The 17396-nt window shown below is 48.9% G+C and overlaps 1 protein-coding gene across 1 annotated transcript in view; it reads right to left on the reverse strand.

Moving 5' to 3' along the window:
- znf536 (zinc finger protein 536) overlaps positions 1–8063 on the reverse strand; it is an 84472-nt gene extending 76409 nt beyond the window's left edge. Inside the window, exons 1-2 of the mRNA XM_062549627.1 lie at positions 7856–8063; positions 2024–4296 (exon numbers count right to left, since the gene is read on the reverse strand). Of these exons, the coding sequence (XP_062405611.1) occupies positions 2024–4295 (2272 nt within the window). The 5' untranslated portion in view covers position 4296; positions 7856–8063. The remainder of the gene's footprint in view (positions 1–2023; positions 4297–7855) is intronic.
- Between the last annotated feature and the right edge of the window lie 9333 nt (positions 8064–17396).

The raw sequence follows: 17396 nt of genomic DNA on the forward strand, positions 1-17396 counted from the left end.
TCAAAACTGGAATGTTTTCTTCCATCATATGTAAATTTCAGCTAGGTTTCACAAGTGCCACGAGCTGAATCTCACAAATTCAAAGTACTTGAGAAAGAGAATAAAAAGAAATAAAACTTCCTGCATTAAAATTCAGAAGATAATTACTTCCGTAACATAACCCCCTCCCATCCTGTTGAGATGTGTTTAGGTTTAATAGTCTCAGTAAAGAAAATAGGTTTTATCTCCTTCTCGTTTTCATTAATTCCTAATTGGGGTGGGGGGTTGTCTGTTATTATTTCTTAGATTAAAATAAACATAGCCCATTCCATGTTCAAACCCATCTCTCTACATGGGGATGATAAGGACTGCGAATAAATAAACAATTTCTTCTGTACTGTAGAAATTAAGTTGCTTAGAGCCTTCAAGCTAAGCCACTCTCCCTTCTTTTTTTCCTCATGACTTAAAAGCACATTTTACTCTGCAAATGAAGTTCACATTTTTTTGACCTGCTTTATATGTATATCTTTAATTAGTGTCTTGTTTAGCTTAAACCAACTGATTATCACATAGTCGTGACCTAATTAACGGGCAGACTGCTTAGCTGAAGTGCTGCACCCCGAGGAATGGGAAAGTTACCTTTAAAACTTCTCTAATCGTTGGCAACAGCCTCTCTTAATCCCACTAAACATACACTCTATCTTGCCAGCGTTAAGTTCCTCTGCGAGGGTGGGTTCACTGTCTCCTTTTCAGTAAAGGAGATGTTTTAATCACTTGTAATGTGCGCTGTCCATGCTGCCTCTCCTTAGGGAGATCTCCCAGTCAGTGAACCACTTGTACTGTTCTCTGTTCCGCTCGCTATGTACTGGGTGTATTGTTTTGTGTCCAAGGGTTACACATTTATAGGGGGACATCATTGGCGCACACTGTCTCCATACTTGTGTCTCTGTGTAGTTATGAGGGTCTATATAAGTGTGTGTGTGTGTGTGTGTGTGTGTGTGTGTGTGTGTGTGTGTGTGTACGTCTGTGTGTATGTGCCTAAGCCTCTTGTCTGCAGTGAAAACACAGAGGAGAAATCTGGGGCCGGCGGGCCGCTGTGATTGAGGGTGTTTGATGGGTATTTGAACAGAGGCGTTAAGTATCTGAGTTATGCCTGGAATGTGCAGCTCGGATTTGGAGTGGCTTTTTTGGTCTTTTTGCCTGCTTTGAACGGGCAGATTTGATCAGATCCCCCACCCAAAATCACTCAAGGCACCACACACACCCACACACACCCACACACCCACACACACATACGCACAGCCCCAAGCACGTTTAGTCATCTCCAGCCTTTACAACCTTCCCCCTCCCAGCGGCGAGGCATTGTGTAAGAGGTCTGTCACTGGGTGAACTATGGCATTAAGTAGCTCACATCCGGGTCAGTGGCCCCACACTGAGAGGAGAGAGGGGCCTCTGGTGAAGACTGCAGGTGAGCAGGCACACACACAGCACGGCAGTGAGGCACCCAGGCGCAAGGAGCCCACAGCAGGCCAAGGAGGAGGAGGCCCAGAGACAGGAGGCTCCTCTGCCCTAAATGGGCCTTTACTGCTAGGAAGATTAGCAACGCATGCTATGCATTTTTACTGAGATAATGAGAATAAGACAGAACAGGAATATTGTTGTGTTGTTAGAGTCGATGGGAATTTATACAGTGGCAAGTCTGAAGCTAGTCCAAACATCTGATTTGTTTGTTTGTTTGCTTGTTTATTTTGTTTGTTGTAGATGTTGCTTGTGAGTTGTGATTGTGCATTGTGAGGCCGTGTTGGTGGAGAAGATCTGAGGAGCTGTAAATTGTTCTACCTGAGGATGGAGAGGAAGGGTGGGGGCTGTAAATGTTCTACCTGAGGATGGAGAGGTAGGGTGGGAGCTGTAAATGTTCTACCTGAGGATGGAGAGGAAGGGTGGGAGCTGTAAATGTTCTACCTGAGGATGGAGAGGAAGGGTGGGGGCTGTAAATGTTCTACCTGAGGATGGAGAGGAAGGGTGGGGGCTGTAAATGTTCTACCTGAGGATGGAGAGGAAGGGTGGGGGCTGTCGTCCTGAACGCTCCCGGTCTGGGAGTGTCCTCCTCCGGCGCCGCTCTCCTCCGTCACGTTGGAGGAGCCCGGGGTGGTGGACCGGCTGATGGACTGGGACTCGGGGTCGCTGGCGGAGCCGCGGCGCTCGTCCAGGGTGGTGTTGGTGTTGCTGTGCTGGAGGCTCTCCTCCACGTTGCGCCGCTCCTTGTGCACTCTGGAGTGGACCACCATCTGATGGTAGGTCCTGAAGACCCGGCCGCAGTCGGGGCACTCGGAGGGCTTCTCCTTCAGGCTGCTCAGGCCAAAGTCAAGGCCTTGGCCCAGACCCAGGCCGCCATGGTGGGACATGAACTCTCGGTGTCCGTCGAAACCTCCTCCCTCTTCCTTCAGGGGCATCATGCTTCCAGCCACGCTGGTCTTGAGCCCGTGCATGACCTCGGCATGCTGCTTCTGCTTGAGGCTGTCGGCAGAGCTAATGGGGGGGTACACCTCGTGCTTCTCTTTGTTGAAGTTGACCATGGCAGCCGCGTTGGCCATCTCCTCGTCCTGGCCGTGGTGGCCGTGGTGCTGCTCCTTGGGCATGAAGGAGCGATCCATGGCCATGCCGCGGGCCATGATCTGCCAGGCCTGGTAGCTGTTGAGCGGGTCCATCTCGGCCACCTTGGCGGCCGCCTGCAGGCGCTCCATGCAGCTGGACTTGAGCGGCGGCACCAGGTTGAGGCAGCCCAGGAGCGAGCGCTTCTCGTTCTCGCCCAGCGCGTGGCTCATGCCGGCCACGGGGCCCAGCAGCTTGCCCAGCATCTCCTTCTCCTTCATGGCGAGGCCGGCCTTGGCCAACATCTGGTGCTGCTCGGCCAGGCCCTGCTTGTCCGGGGAGAGGAAGCCGCCCTGCAGGCAGGAGATGTAGCGCGAGTAGAGGTTGGCGTGGGCCTCTTGGGCCAGGCTGCTCATGGTGTTGACCGTGGACATGTCCTGCTCGGACACCCCCACCGGCGGCTTGTTCTTGATGGCCAGCTTGTTGAGGTGCACCTTCATGTGGTTCTTGAGGAACCAGGGCTCCTTGAAGCGGCGGCCGCAGATCTGGCAGCAGTGCTCGAACGAGTCCTTGTGCTTGCGCATGTGGCCCTTGAGGAACCAGGCCTGGCTGAACACCTGGCTGCACACCTCGCAGCGGAACTCGTTGGCGGGCTTCTCGGGGCCGTTGCCGTCGCCCTGGCCCGCGGCCGACTCGGCGGTGATGTGGGCCTTCTCCACGTGCGAGATGAGGTCCTCCTCCTGCGAGGCGGCGAACTCGCACAGCGTGCACTTGTAGGGCTTGTGCAGGATGCGGATGTGGCGGTCCAGCTCCTCGCGCTTCTTGAACTTGCCCTTGCAGAAGGTGCAGCGGAAGCCCGTGGGCGGGTTGGGGCCCTGGTCCTCCGGTCCTGGGTTGGCGCCGGCCGGCTTGGGGGAGGAGGAGAGCTGGTTGGAGCTGTCCGGTGTGCCCCCCGCGCTGGTGGGGGTGAGGAGGCCACAGGCGGAGCCGGGCTGCTGCTGGTTGTGGGTCTGCGGGCCCAGGTGGGGCTGGTGGGGGAGGGTCTGGGAGGGCTGCATGTGGCTGCTCCTCATCTGCTTGTCCCGCAGGATGGCTCGCTCCTCCAGCTCGTGGAGCAGACGGTTCTCCTCGCGCACGCGTCCGCGGCCCTTGCCCAGGTTGCCCAGCTTGTGGGTGCGCAGGTGGATCTTCAGGTTGCCCTTCTGGGCGGCCCGGTGGTCGCAGTAGGGACACTTGAAGGGCTTCTCCCCGGTGTGGGTGCGCATGTGCAGGGACAGGATGCTGTTGAAGCGGAAGCGCTTGCCGCACAGCGGGCACGGGTACTTGCGGTTCTTCCGGGCGTCGTCTTCAATGTCGTTCATCTTGGACATGATGCCCAGGTTCTGACCGTTGAGAAACTGCTGCAGGTCCACGCGTCCGTTCAGAGCGCCCAGTGCGCCGGTCTCCATGTCTCGGTTCAGTTGATTGGCGAGCAGAGCCATCTGACTGCTGATTGGCTGGCTGGCCAGAGCGGCGTGGGTCTTCTCGTCCAGTGGGGTGGCAGCTTTCTCCTCGGGGATCTGCTGGCGGCTCGGCAGGTCAGGGAAGGCATGGCCCAGCTGAGCGGTTAGCTGGTGCAGCTTCTGGCTGATGGGGTAGCGGCCATTGAGCACGGCACTGCTGAGATGGGTGTCAGCATCCGAGATCGCTGAGGACACACCAAGGCACAAACTAGAATCCTCCATCCTAAGAGACCAGAAGGAGACACAATAGCAGGTACTTAGTAAAAATGTCCATCCTCTCCATAGCATTAACTGAGAAACAAGACTGAAATAGGCACATAATATAGGGCTATTAGTCTATTGGTTATATGGGGGTGAGGGTGGGAGGTTGTATGAAGGGGCAGATTTTATCACAGAAAACAAATGTCTTGAAAGAATCAAACTGTATTTAATTCATTTGATTTGAAAATATAAAAAAAAGTGTGATTACAAAATAATAAGAAGTTTAATTTATTAAATAGCTATCCATATGTGATGAGTACACACAGTTAGAGGGAGAATGACAGAGCAGCAGCGACGAGAGTGAAGGAAAAAAGAGCTACTTTATCTTCGTTTGATTTATGAAGTACTACATGTACTCTCACACTTGGGGGGAGGGAGTTGTAACTCTCAGAACTTTCTCTCGAACTGTAACATCATTTTGGATGCAATAATTACCCAGTAAACATGGCAAGCGCAACATAATTAAGCTACTTGGGCCCATCCTATCAGAATTCCTCCAATTACACGCCTTAATGAAACGGAGCAATGCCATTGTCATGAAGCCGGCGCAATACTACAATTATGATATTAACAATAGCACTTAAAACCAAGGGGTTACTCCAGTAAACACAAGCTCTTATCTCTCCACTGCGACACTTGTCTTGGCGTAATTTTCCATTAAGAGCTGCATTACGTTTGATGCAAATCACTTTGCTCTTGCCTCTTTTTTTTTCTCTCTCTCGTATGGCTTCCGACTCAGAGAAAACAACAGTTGGTGTTATTGAAAGGGTTCCCAATGTATCAGAGGCTTTCCAGTCATTTAAAATGACTACAGAATGGCCCAGTGCACCACCAAGCTGAAATGAATACCCAAGCAGACCCTGTTGTCATCTGGCACGGAGCTTGTTATTTAAGATGCCGTACGCTGCCTTAAGGAAGGATAATTGTGTGCTGTGTCCCCTCGCGACCAACAGGGTCAAGCTTCAGAAACAATAAAGTGAGTTTTGCTTTGGTCAACAAAATATCGTATAATATCTCATTAAGCTGATTAGTATGCTGCCTAGTAACAGCGGCCGTGCGCTATAACACATGATTATAATCAGAAAAATCCGGTCAGACACAAGCCACTAAGCACCAGCATTAGGTACTGTAGGCTCGTTTGAAGGGAAGAGTGACCAGGACTCAATGGTTAAGTCTACTTCCTCTCAAGGAAACGACTCTCTCTCTCTTTCTCTCATACACACAATTGCAAACACACACACACACACACACATATAATACACACACACACACACACACACTTTCTCCCTTTTTCTACATGGACACAGATGACTGAACTATGAATAACAGCTGACCAATCCACTAATTAAGCCACAGGCCCTTAAAAAGAAGTAGGGTATCATTTCATTAAAAACATAGATCATGATCAGAACAACCCATAATAACAGAAACGACAGAACATCTGGTGTGTAAAATCAATTAAATGCTTTTGTATTGACCAAATAAAGCCAGCCCGCCCAAACCTACAGAACACTGCACTAAACAAATGACAAACTCAGATTCAGACCCAGCACACACACACACACACACACACACACACACACAAAGATACACACACACACAACAAATCACCATACAGACACACTAGACTCACAGAAAAAAAGAGACAGAGGAATAGAGAGAAAGACAGAGAAAAAGAGAAATAGAGAGAGAGAGGAATAGAGAGCGAGAGAGCGAGAGAGAGAGAGAGTGGTAGGCAGTGGGAGCGGAGCACATATTTGCTGACACGCTCTCTTTAAGGACTTTAATAAGGCCTGCCTGTTCTTTAGCTATTTGCTCTTCCTACGCCGTGCTGCATGTGGACTCTTATCTCTCCGACATGAATAAAAACACTGTGGCCACTTCCAGTGGCTGCTGCACACATTGTGGGTAGCTATTGAATGCTGTCGCTTTTTTTTGTCCTCAAACTTCAGCGCACACATTTACAAAAAAAAGGCGAACAAAAAACAACTCTGCTGGGATTTACCAGTGCCCTGATGGTGGATTACTGATGTAGTGACTTCTTATAGGGAGACACATGTGAGTGTGTGAGCTTTTGAGTCCGTAGGGAACACGTCTAGATCAGCGTCGAACCTGAGCGTGTGATCAGAAAGAGAGGAAAAAAGAGCTATGCCACAGAGACCCAAATGATTTAATTTAGGGTGCACTTTACATGGGAAGGGCTTCAATGTGCATCTGAAAGCAATTCAGTCAGACTTTCAGTCATTTAAAGAATGAGATGTGGTGGGTATCACTTGAGAAACCAGCCCTATTTATTTGTTTATTTCAGTTGCAAAAGAAAAAAAAAGAAGTTCGGTGGTACCCAGAATGCTTTGCAGGCCCTGCATGTATCCGAGGGAGGCTTTTTGAAAGTGCCTGGCGTGTGCACGGCTTCTCGCAAAATAAATCTCCGATTTAAGCGAGGACTGATGAGCTGTTGCTCATTTGGAGAGAGATAGCAGCTTGCCCTTTTTCTTCAATTTGATTTCCTGCTTTATCTTTACCATATAACAAAGGCAGATAGACAAAGGAACAATATGAAATGAACTGACGAATCCAGTTTGTTTTTGAACGTAGCCTCGCTGACGAGTGTATGCAAATGAAGTGCATTAATATGCTTCCCTTGCTCCCAAGTCATTTCATTTTTTTCTGATTAAAAAGGACATTTCATATGGTTAAAGATGAGACACACACACCCTCAGACGCAGACAAACTGTGAAACAGACACATACATGCACACACAGACACAGACACAGACACAAACACACACACACACGTACACACACACACACACACACACACACAAATAGGCTACACACCATGCATGGCCTAAGTAAAAATGCACAATGACAGTGGTAATATTCTCCTCGCGCCATCACTCTATGGAAGCAATAATTATCTTTTAAAAAACATATTTTACTCGGTTTAATCAGGGAAACCCTGTGCCAAGTCTTATCTTTAAAGAAACAAAAAAGTATAATCTAAATACTTTTTGCACTTAAAATGCAGCCCTGCTGTCATGGTTGGAGCAGCATCAGATAACGACCCAAAACTAATATGGAAATGAAAGAAATCAATGTGTGTTCTCACCAGCGAACTTCAGACATGTTTGAATTTTCACTAATTATAATGAATTAGCCACATTTGTAATGACAGAATATATTAAAATGGCTCAATGTAGGTTCTCTGTGAGACTAGTAAAAATTCAATCCTTTGGTGTGCAATATTTCTGTCTGCTTCACTGGCTTAGTCTGTCATTTATTTCTTGACAGTTCTATGTAGACTATGAGGTGCTATGGTCATGTCTCCTTTAAATCTCCTCTGTGCTTTTAAGTGTTGTTTCAGTCATGACCTTCTCATCCTGAAGATTAGCTTTTTTTTTTTTAAAGCCACCGCTGTGAATGCCGTTGTTGTATCACAAGTCAAAGCAGCCAACCATTTCTGCTGAGCTACGCACCGCTGAGCTCTCTGATGAGAAGCATCACATGTTTAAAACCACTTACCTTGAGAGCTAGCTTAGCAACTGCTCACCACACGAATCTCTTCCACTGGCATATAGCCTGAGCTGCACCTCCTGGGGCTGTCACTGACAAAGCATGGTCACTGAGGCCTAGACTAGCCCACGTGCTAACTAAGGTGGGTAAGCTGGACCTCGGCACTGCACACAGGGCGAGCACGGCGAGGACTTGGGGCTTGGCAGTGGTGGCCCGGCGCTACCTGTCAGACATAGTGTAACAGCAGCGTGCTCCAATTAATGCTTCAGCTGTGATCGAGCGTCTTTAAAAGCCACCGAGACTTCCTCTAGCGCATTCTCACAGACAAGTGGTACTCTACTTTACAGTTTGTGGTTAATATTCACTCTTTCAAGCAACGTAGCAAGCAACCTGATTTCCTGACTTTTTTTTCTCTCTTTTTTTTTCTCTTTACTTTTTTTGCAAATTGCTTTGCAACCCTCAGCTCAATTAGAAGGTATCAACATCACAAGTGAAGTGTATATTTCCGTTCTGCTATTTATCTGCACTTATCTAACATGTCTCACAGTCGTGTGAGAGTGACATTCCCATGACTACATAAGTCAAACTAAGCATTAAATATGTACAGAAATGGTGTCACTTAAGACTGATGAGAGTAAAATCATTTTCATGTACTGCACACCAAGGACAATTTCTAGAGTGCCGTGAAAGACTCCTTCCTAAATCCAGGTGAGTCTGCACTCCTTCTCCAGTGGCCCTGCCCCTGATGTATACGGCTACAAATCAAAGGGCTGAGAGCAACCACGGCTCCATAAAACACAATTGCAAGCACCATGCAGCCTTGAACTGACCCGGGGAGAGGAAGAAAAAGCGAAAAAGAAACAAGTATGGCATGCCTCACATAAAGCATAGCAAATGCTCCAGACAAGATGCTTTTGTTTGGGTGGTCGAGGGGTCGGCGTATTATTTGGAAACTCTAGAAGTGTTTGGGTACTTGGAGTTTTGTTGTTGCTGTTGTTGCGTTTGTTGCTGCTGTTGCAAGACACATTTAGCTACACTTAAACCGGGTTCATTTTGGATGAAAATGGGTTTGGGATTTAATCACAGAAAACATCGCCTTCATTTCTAAACAGCCATGCAATCAGTTGGCAAGTTTGAGGAGCCTTTCCTGAAAACACATCTGTCTGCATCAATACAGAGGAACGTAATGGACTGAAGGCCCATTAGTTACATGTACCTTTGTTATTTTAGGTATTTATCGACCAGAATCCATTGACTAATTACTATGCAATACCTCATTAATTTACCATGAGCGAGGTCATTGTCATTAATAAATCAATCATTATTTACTAACTGGGCAAAATTCAATCATACAGCCAACCAAACCATTAATGGCTCTGATGTAGGGACAAAGCTATGAAGGGTGGGAATGTTTGCCATATGTTACATATTTAATGGCTGGAAATATTCATGCATGCAATACATTTATGGAAAAAAGCACACGGCCCCAGATTAGCGATAGCTAAATCATAAGCAGACCCTGGTTTCTGAGCGCACTTCGAGCATATCGGCTGTCCCAGACTGATCTCTCTTTACTCTTGTTTAGTCTAATGCAGGTGGTCTTCAGAATGATTCTAATTAATCCAATAAAACCCAGGTTGTTTTTCTTCCCTGCGATGCTCTTTGACTGAGCTGGATTATTAGAGGCTGTAATGAAGCGAAAAGAGAGGGTTCCCAGCGCACGAAATAAACCAAATCAAATGAAACAAACGCTCACAAACATCAAGCCTAGTCTCAGGCACAAGGCCTGCTAAAGACAGAGCTTTCGGTGGTGGACTAAGACATATTTCTGAGCATACAGTACAGTTGTTACCACATAGAGCTATTCTCATAATGGTTGTTTAACTGTATATGTAAAATAGCCACGCTATATAGAAGTGGATGGCTTTCTTGGTTTTCTGTTTCTCATTGTCTTCTCTCGCCGACACAGACACACAGAAAGACAGACAGATAGGCACGCACACACACACACACACACACACACACACACACACACACACACGCACACGCACACGCACACACACACACACACACACACACACACACACACACAGACAATATGTCATTGAGGCAGTCTTAAGAGGACTTTTCAACAGGTAGGTCAGCTTTCAGCTCATCTCCACAGATCAGCATGAGGGCCAAAAAAAGAAAAGAGAGAGGGAGAAAGGAGAAAGAAAAATGCAGCTCTTTTCATCCATCTGTCTGACAGGCTTGTTGGGATGCCAGTGAGCGGAGATCAATGGGAGGAAAAGTGCATTCCCACAGTTCATTGTGCTAGTCGGTCACATCATAATCATTCTCCTCATCATCATCATCATCATCATCATCTGAGCTCAGGCAAAGGTTCAAAGCTTTCCTTTATAGTAACTACTGACTAGCACTATTCTCATGATGGCCTGATGTGTTTTGTGTATGTGTATCCGGGTGGGTGGATCTGTATTTGTGTGAGTTTGTGCCTGTATTAATTCTTGTGTCTCTGTATGTGTGCGTGTGTGCGTGTGTGTGTGTGTGTGTGTGTGTGTCTGTATTTGTCCTTGTGTGCTTGTGTGTGTGTGTGTGTGTGTGTGTGTGTGTGTGTGTGTGTGTGTGTGTGTGTGTGTGAGTGAGCGAGAGAGCGAGCGAGAGAGAGAGAGATGTCCTTTTTCATGCCTGCACGTTACACAATGGTGGCCACCTCAATGTGGCGAACCTCCTGCCTGCTGATTCTACGCTGTGTGTTGAGCGGAAGATTAATAGGGCTGAACATTTGTTAAACAGGCTGCTGCTTAGAGGACTGATGAGGTGCCGGGCCTCTGAAAGGGCTGCCAAAGGAGTGGCTGGACACGGGGGCAAGGAGACAGAGAGAGACCCAGGGACAGCAGTTTGCACTGCAAATATAGACCCGACCCAGCACAGATGGTTAATGGAAAACGGAGCCCACTTGGTTGGTTCTGGTTTAGTTTAGTCTAATTTTCAGTTTAGTCAGTTTAGTTTCTGTTCTCACTTTCCGCTTGCTTGAGAGAAATGAAACACAGAGAGAAGTAGTTCAGTCAGTCGGGGTGGTTTCTTTCTACTACAACAAAATCGGTTAAGACAATAAAATGCTTTTGACGTCAGTACAGGGACGTCTATGAACTGAACTGGTGCGTTTTTGATCTGTGTTTCTGTGTACGTGTGTGTGTGTGTGTGTGTGTGTGTGTGTGTGAGTGTCTTCATGTGACTGCTTCACCTTTCTGTGGCAGTGTAAAAGGCCGTGTTCTAATTACAGCAGGAGGGCAGGCTGCGGTCAGTTCGGTGATCACGCACAGCTCGCCCGCCGCGGAGAGAGAGAGAGGCCCGTGAACAATGGACACAGTGTGACAGTGCACAGCCACCACTCGCCCGGCCCTTACATCACTACCCCTCCCCCCCCCCCCCCCACACACACACACACCCTCTAACCCCCCACCCAACCACACACCCCCAGCCCTCCAATCCAGGGACGCAGAGAGCACACTAGAGTACTGGGGCCAGGCAGGCTGGTAGGCAGGCAGGCTGCCTCACAGGCTTCTAGCTAGAGCAGGGGGGGTTTGGGAGGGGGGGGGGGGGGGGGCATGAGTACTACATCATCATGGAGGGTCACACAGGCTTAACAACACATGAGAACGCATCATCCTCATGAAGGGGAAAAATAAACAGCCGTGGGATTCCGTTGGAGTGATCCGTTTAAAGAGTAGTGAGCGTAGCACAAAGGAAAACACTGCTACGGCTTTACCCGCACACGCAGGCCGGCTATCAAACGCCACAGGACAATCTGTTCCCTTCCAGGTTGTAACAAACAAAGATTGCCTTTTTTCCCTCTGCAAACTTCAAATGTCAATATAACCCCCAAATAAGCGAATATCAGAAATAATTGCTGTTTTCTTCTCCTCATGCTGGTTCTGTTCTTATGAGTTTTGCATAATGGCTCCAACAAGGGGTGTTGTTTTGACAGGTGGTGAAATCAAGTCGGGAGGAGAGGGAGACAAGGTTCAATTTAGTTTGTGAATCTTTTAATTGTTGCATCGTTAATTAAAGCAGAAAAGGGAGGGAGAGAGAGAAAGCGAGAGAGAGAGAGTGAAACACTATTCATCATTCTGTGTTATGCATACATGGGAAAACACATTGTGCTTCTGAGCAGCTCGACGTATGCACAGCTTAAAGGGGGGAGGGAGAGAGAGCGAAAGGAAGAAATCTGGTGTTACTTCAACATACTTACCGGCTCTTCACAACTGGAGTCTGTAGTTTTTTGGAGTTTGCACAAAACAAATGTATGGCTAATTAGAGATTCTCATTACGCAAAGCAAGTCAAGTAATTATTTTACATCATGCTGCCGTTAATTGAATGATTCTTCAATGTCTTTTGAAAAGATCTCCTTTCTTGTCTTGTGTTTTTCTCGGCAGAGACAGGATGAGAGAGAGACCATAAACAGGTAGATGAGCCATATGCTCTTGAATGAAAAAGCACTTCTGTCGTGGCAAATGGGCTTTTTAAATATTGAACCGCTGCATGTCTATTTAATACGGGTGATGTTAAATCTTCTTTATTCCGTCACTTTGATAAACTCCCGAGCTAATCTGAGAGAAACTTTCCGCTCGGAGAGGAGCTCTCTGTCAAAGCGCTTATGCAACTGTTCTCTCTCTTTTTCTCACACTCTCTCTCTTTCTCTCTCCCTCCCGTTCTCTCTCCCTCCCTCCCTCTCTCTCTTGTTCTCTCTCTCTCTCTCTCTGTCCATAGTGCGTGCTTTTTAAAAAGGCAGCCCTTGCACATCCTGTTTAAGAAAGCCACTAATCTTATCAAAACCATCAGGAAGTCAGACTTGACTGGAAATGCTCGTGATTCTTTGCATACGTTACAATTTTTTTTCCCTCATCTTCTTCTTTACCACTATTGTTTGCAGCTGTGAGCGGAGTGGCATTGTGGCTAAAATCATGACTGCGTTTCTCACATGGAGATCGGGCCGGGCCCTGGAAGACGTGCGAGTGCGAGGAGGCATATGGAGCAGAGTCGTGGACGGAGGCCTTTCTCTCTTATTAAGAGTAAAGTGCGCTTTATTATGGACTAATTGTAAGCAAAGGAAGTGTGCTGGGAAGGCGTGCTCTCGGGAGAGAGGGTGGAGGGCCGCAGGGAGACGGGGGCACATGTTTATTTATCGGCCTTTATCGGAAACGCTGGGGCCATTTCTCTCCAAGGATCAGAGACACAGAGCGAGAAAACGGCAGAGAGAGAGGGGTGGGGAGAGAGAGAGAGAGAGAGAGAGAGAGAGAGAGAGAGAGAGAGAATAGTGCTACAACGCAGGCCAAGTAAGAAAGTGTTTGCCTAGATGCCAGGACTTTACTGTAACATGCCATGTGATTTGAGGTCTAAAGCAGAGTTGGTCAAGGCTCAAAGGGACTCTTACAAATAGGCCCATTTTGAACTGCACAACAAACAGCTACACACCCTCATGTGCTATTTACTGAAATGAAAATGAAATAAATTATCAGGTGCTTTAAAGCAAAGTCTTTTTTTTCTCTCTCCAAAATGATTGATAATATCACCATGCCAAAGCATGTGAAAACCATTGACAAGTAAGGGGCCATTTGCTGCCTAATTAAAAAAAGGAGAACATCTCTCTGATACCCTTTAAGAGTATCATGAAAGGCAGACATCTTGGTCCAGGCCCTGATTGAGCTGCTTTCGCTGAAGGGCCAGGGCGCGTGGTCAGAGCGAGGCGGGCAGGTGACAGGAGTTCTCTTTCAGGTGCTGGCCTGCCTTTAGAAGGGCACAGGTGACGGGGGAGAGATGGAGCACTTTTGGCCGCGGCTCTGGATTCCTGCTATCTCTCCGCACTATAAGCCACACAGTTCCTCTGCCTGGCCAGCGCACAGCATTTTTATCATTCCTCCCTGCCCTCCCCTGACCTTGAACATGATAATGCATTCAGCGGCTCTCGCTACAATTGCCGTCAACAGGGCAGGGAGGAGTGAAAGAGAGAAGGGGAGAGAAAGAGAGAGAGAGAGAGAGAGAGGGAGGGAGGCAGGGAAGAAAGGAGAGATAAGTTCATAAAAAGCAAGGATGCTTTAATGAAAAATGACCCCTCTGCAAGGCATTCAGGAGGGGTCTCCCAAGAGAGGCTAAGCGGTGGCAGCAAACGGTTGGGGGAGGGGGGGGGGGGGGGCTCCAGCACAAGGATGGGGATTACACCACCTCCTCCTCCTCCTCCACCTCCTCCTCCTCCATCCCCTGCAACCCCACCACCCTTGCCTTCATCTGTTTTGGGTGCGGCGCGGCTGGCCGCATTAACATGTTGTATGGGTTACGGTGAGCATGTTGTCCGACGGTGAGCCCGGCACGAACACTCGGGCGTACAGGAGGTCGGGACCCCGGCGGATCACTCCTCTGCCGGCAGGCCGCGAGCAGCTGGGGGGGGCCTGGGCTCAGGCCGGTATGTGTCATCCGCTGACAGGCTCATTAAAGAATAAGCTCCCGGCCGGAGGAAGCGGCGGAGGGATTTAAATAACTCCACACGTGGACAAGGAGCGCTGCGGAGGAGCTGAGTGCACGGCATGTTAAAGAATGGAGCAGGAGGAGGAGGAGGAGGAGGAGGAGGAGGAGGAGGAGGAGGAGGTCAGGTACGGAGAGCACCACCCGCTGAGGAGTGGGTGAGCGACGCGAGAGGGGTGAGGTGGGAGGCTGGTACGGGTGCTACTGTAGCATGTGGTGCCCACCAAGCGCTACGGCTCTGTGTGCCCATGGCTAGCGGCGACTACTGAGGGGCTCTATGTGTGCTGGCCATCCCTGCACCTGTGCGTGCTGTTCAGCCTGTGAGTACTACAGGGCCCTGCTCCTGCTCCTGCTCCTCCACACAGCCTCCGCCTGCTCCTCCACCAGCTCCACACAGCCTCCGCCTGCTCCTGCTCCTGCTCCTCTAGCGCCTATTACTGCCTGCTAGCGCCTAGCGCCTAACAGCCCTTCACAGCGCACATCAGATAGTGCTCACTCTGCCTGCCTCTTCATCTTTCTCATACACACACAAACACACACACACACACACACACACACACACACACACACACACACACAAGCACACACCTACACATACAAGAGACACACACACACACACACACACACACACACACACACACACAAGCACACACCTACACATACAAGAGACACACACACACACACACACACACACAGTCTACCCTTACCCTTTCCCCTGGGGAGGCAGCTGCAGCGACCCTGCTGACATCACCCTATCGGTAGAAGGGTTTAATCTCTTCACCCTCCGCCATTTCAGAGGACCCTGACTCTTGTTTGTGCTCCCACCCTCCCACCCCCTCCGTCTCTCCTTCCCTGCTCCTCTCTCTCTCTCTCTCTCTCTCTCTCTCTCTCTCTCTCTCTCTCTCTCTGTATTTCTCTCCATTCCGCCCTCCCATCTTCCCTCCCTCCTCATCTCACCCTCCACCCACAACCCCCCCCCCCCACCCCATATTTTCTCTCCTGCATCTGATTAAGTTAACAATGTGCCGTTATTTGCATGCTGATTTCGCAAGGTCCCTCTCCACTCTCTCGCACAAACACCGGGACTGGATGAGGGTAATGTGATAGCACAGCAGTCAGCCAGCCAACGCAATCTCACTCCCAAACCCAGGTGTGTGCTATCCACTTCCCCCCTAATTCCTTCCCCGCTAATATTTTAGTCCTCCTCTGTTTTCCTCTCCGCCCTGTGTCTTATAAGGGCTGTATTATAATCAAATCTGGTGGAGTAAAAAAGGGGGCAAAAACACTGTCTTTTTTTTATTAATTATAGGCCAGAGCTGATGTGAATGTATTCCGAAAGCATCTTCAAAATAGGTCGGCATACAGTTTTCTATTCTTATCACATTTAAATGTCAACATGGTGCAAAGCTCTACAAATTAGTTCAGGCAGACTTCAACCCCCATTTAACATTTAAAGCTCCATTCTGTAAGCCCCCAATGTGTGATTCCAATCAGTTTACACACACATAAAAAGGGGAGCGGTGCGTCTTTCAAACTTCTCATTTCAATACCGATATTATTGCCAACCTTTGCCAGAGACTCTGCTGGTGGGGGAGAGACAGAGGGGGAAGAAAGCAGTGGCATATAAAGCAACAGAAACAATGCATTAGCTTTCATGAATTATAGATCCTCTCCGTCACTCTATTCAAGATCCAGGGATTTTTCTGCGTGTCTGCATACATCCTCCACTGAGATGAATAAATCAAAATGGGGGGATGGATAGAGATGGCAGGAGAGGGGGTCATTTCTTCAACACGTTCTCAAAGACCTATCTGGGAAGTAATGACTACATAAAAACACAAACCGGGATCAGCCTTAAGTACAAGCAACGCAGAACACCTCCAGAAAGACTGCCGTCGATGTGATTAGGGAAATCAGAATATCTGAGAAGGAATTGTGTCGTTTATTTACCTGGCTGCCCAGGGAGGCATGCAACACACTCTGTGGATTAGCATGCCGCTTTATAACACAGCCAGATCAGTCTACACTGCCTCCTGCCATTTACCAGCACAGCACAGCACAGCACAGCACAGCACAGCAAATCACAGGCGCCCACATGAAGTCAAGAGATCCCAATCAGTGAGATCTGGGAGAATGGGAGGTCAAGGTTAGCCGCTCATGTGCGCTGCTCTTCCAAAAGTATCATTTTATGTCAACAGGGTAGCAAAAGGTAGCCTATTAGCGGATGCTGACGTCTGAAGTGACCCATCTATTACATCCATTGACTCACACACACGCACGCACACACACACACACACACAGAGATACACACACACAGGCATAGTGTACAATATGTGTCGGGCTGTTTCACACCATGAAAAGCCAGCGACGGGCTAAACGTGGAGGCCATGTGTGACCCACACACACACACACACACACACACGCGGGCCCTGGAGGGGTGTTGGGAGTGTGAGGAGAGGATGCGCTCCACATGCCTCATTACCCCGCTGCCTCTATCTCCGTCCTGCACTCACTGGGCAGCCGGGCTGAAATGGGCCGAGCAGCTCCAAGCAGCCGGGCTGATGGGCCGAGCAGCACCACCACACACACACCACACACACACCACACCACATCGCATCACACGCCGCTCTCTCCACCTTCACACATGGGTCAGGTGTGTTCCGTCTGTTGTGCGGAATCCCTTTTTCAAAATAAACGTGTTCCTCCCCAAAAGTGGCTAGAACAGCTGAGCGTTTGTAAGACAGCTCTTGCTCCTGCTCCACACTGCTGAGGGACTGAGTCTCCCTCCTGCCTTACAGTACACTCAACACGCTGCTTTCTGTGTTCCACTGCAGTCTCCTGAGGAAGCACCCGTGCGCTTCGACCTCCACCCCTCTAAATCAACTCCCTTTTAGAAGACCACAAGCACTCTAGCCCCCCCCCCACCCCACCCCCCGTCCCCCCCTCCCTCCCCGCCTCCCCTCCAGGTGCAGTCTTCCTGCTCCCGTCTCACTGCAACAGGGCCCTTTAAACAGGCTAATGGATCTT

Source organism: Sardina pilchardus, chromosome 11 (assembly GCF_963854185.1).
Source record: "Sardina pilchardus chromosome 11, fSarPil1.1, whole genome shotgun sequence".
Lineage (NCBI taxonomy): Eukaryota > Metazoa > Chordata > Actinopteri > Clupeiformes > Clupeidae > Sardina > Sardina pilchardus.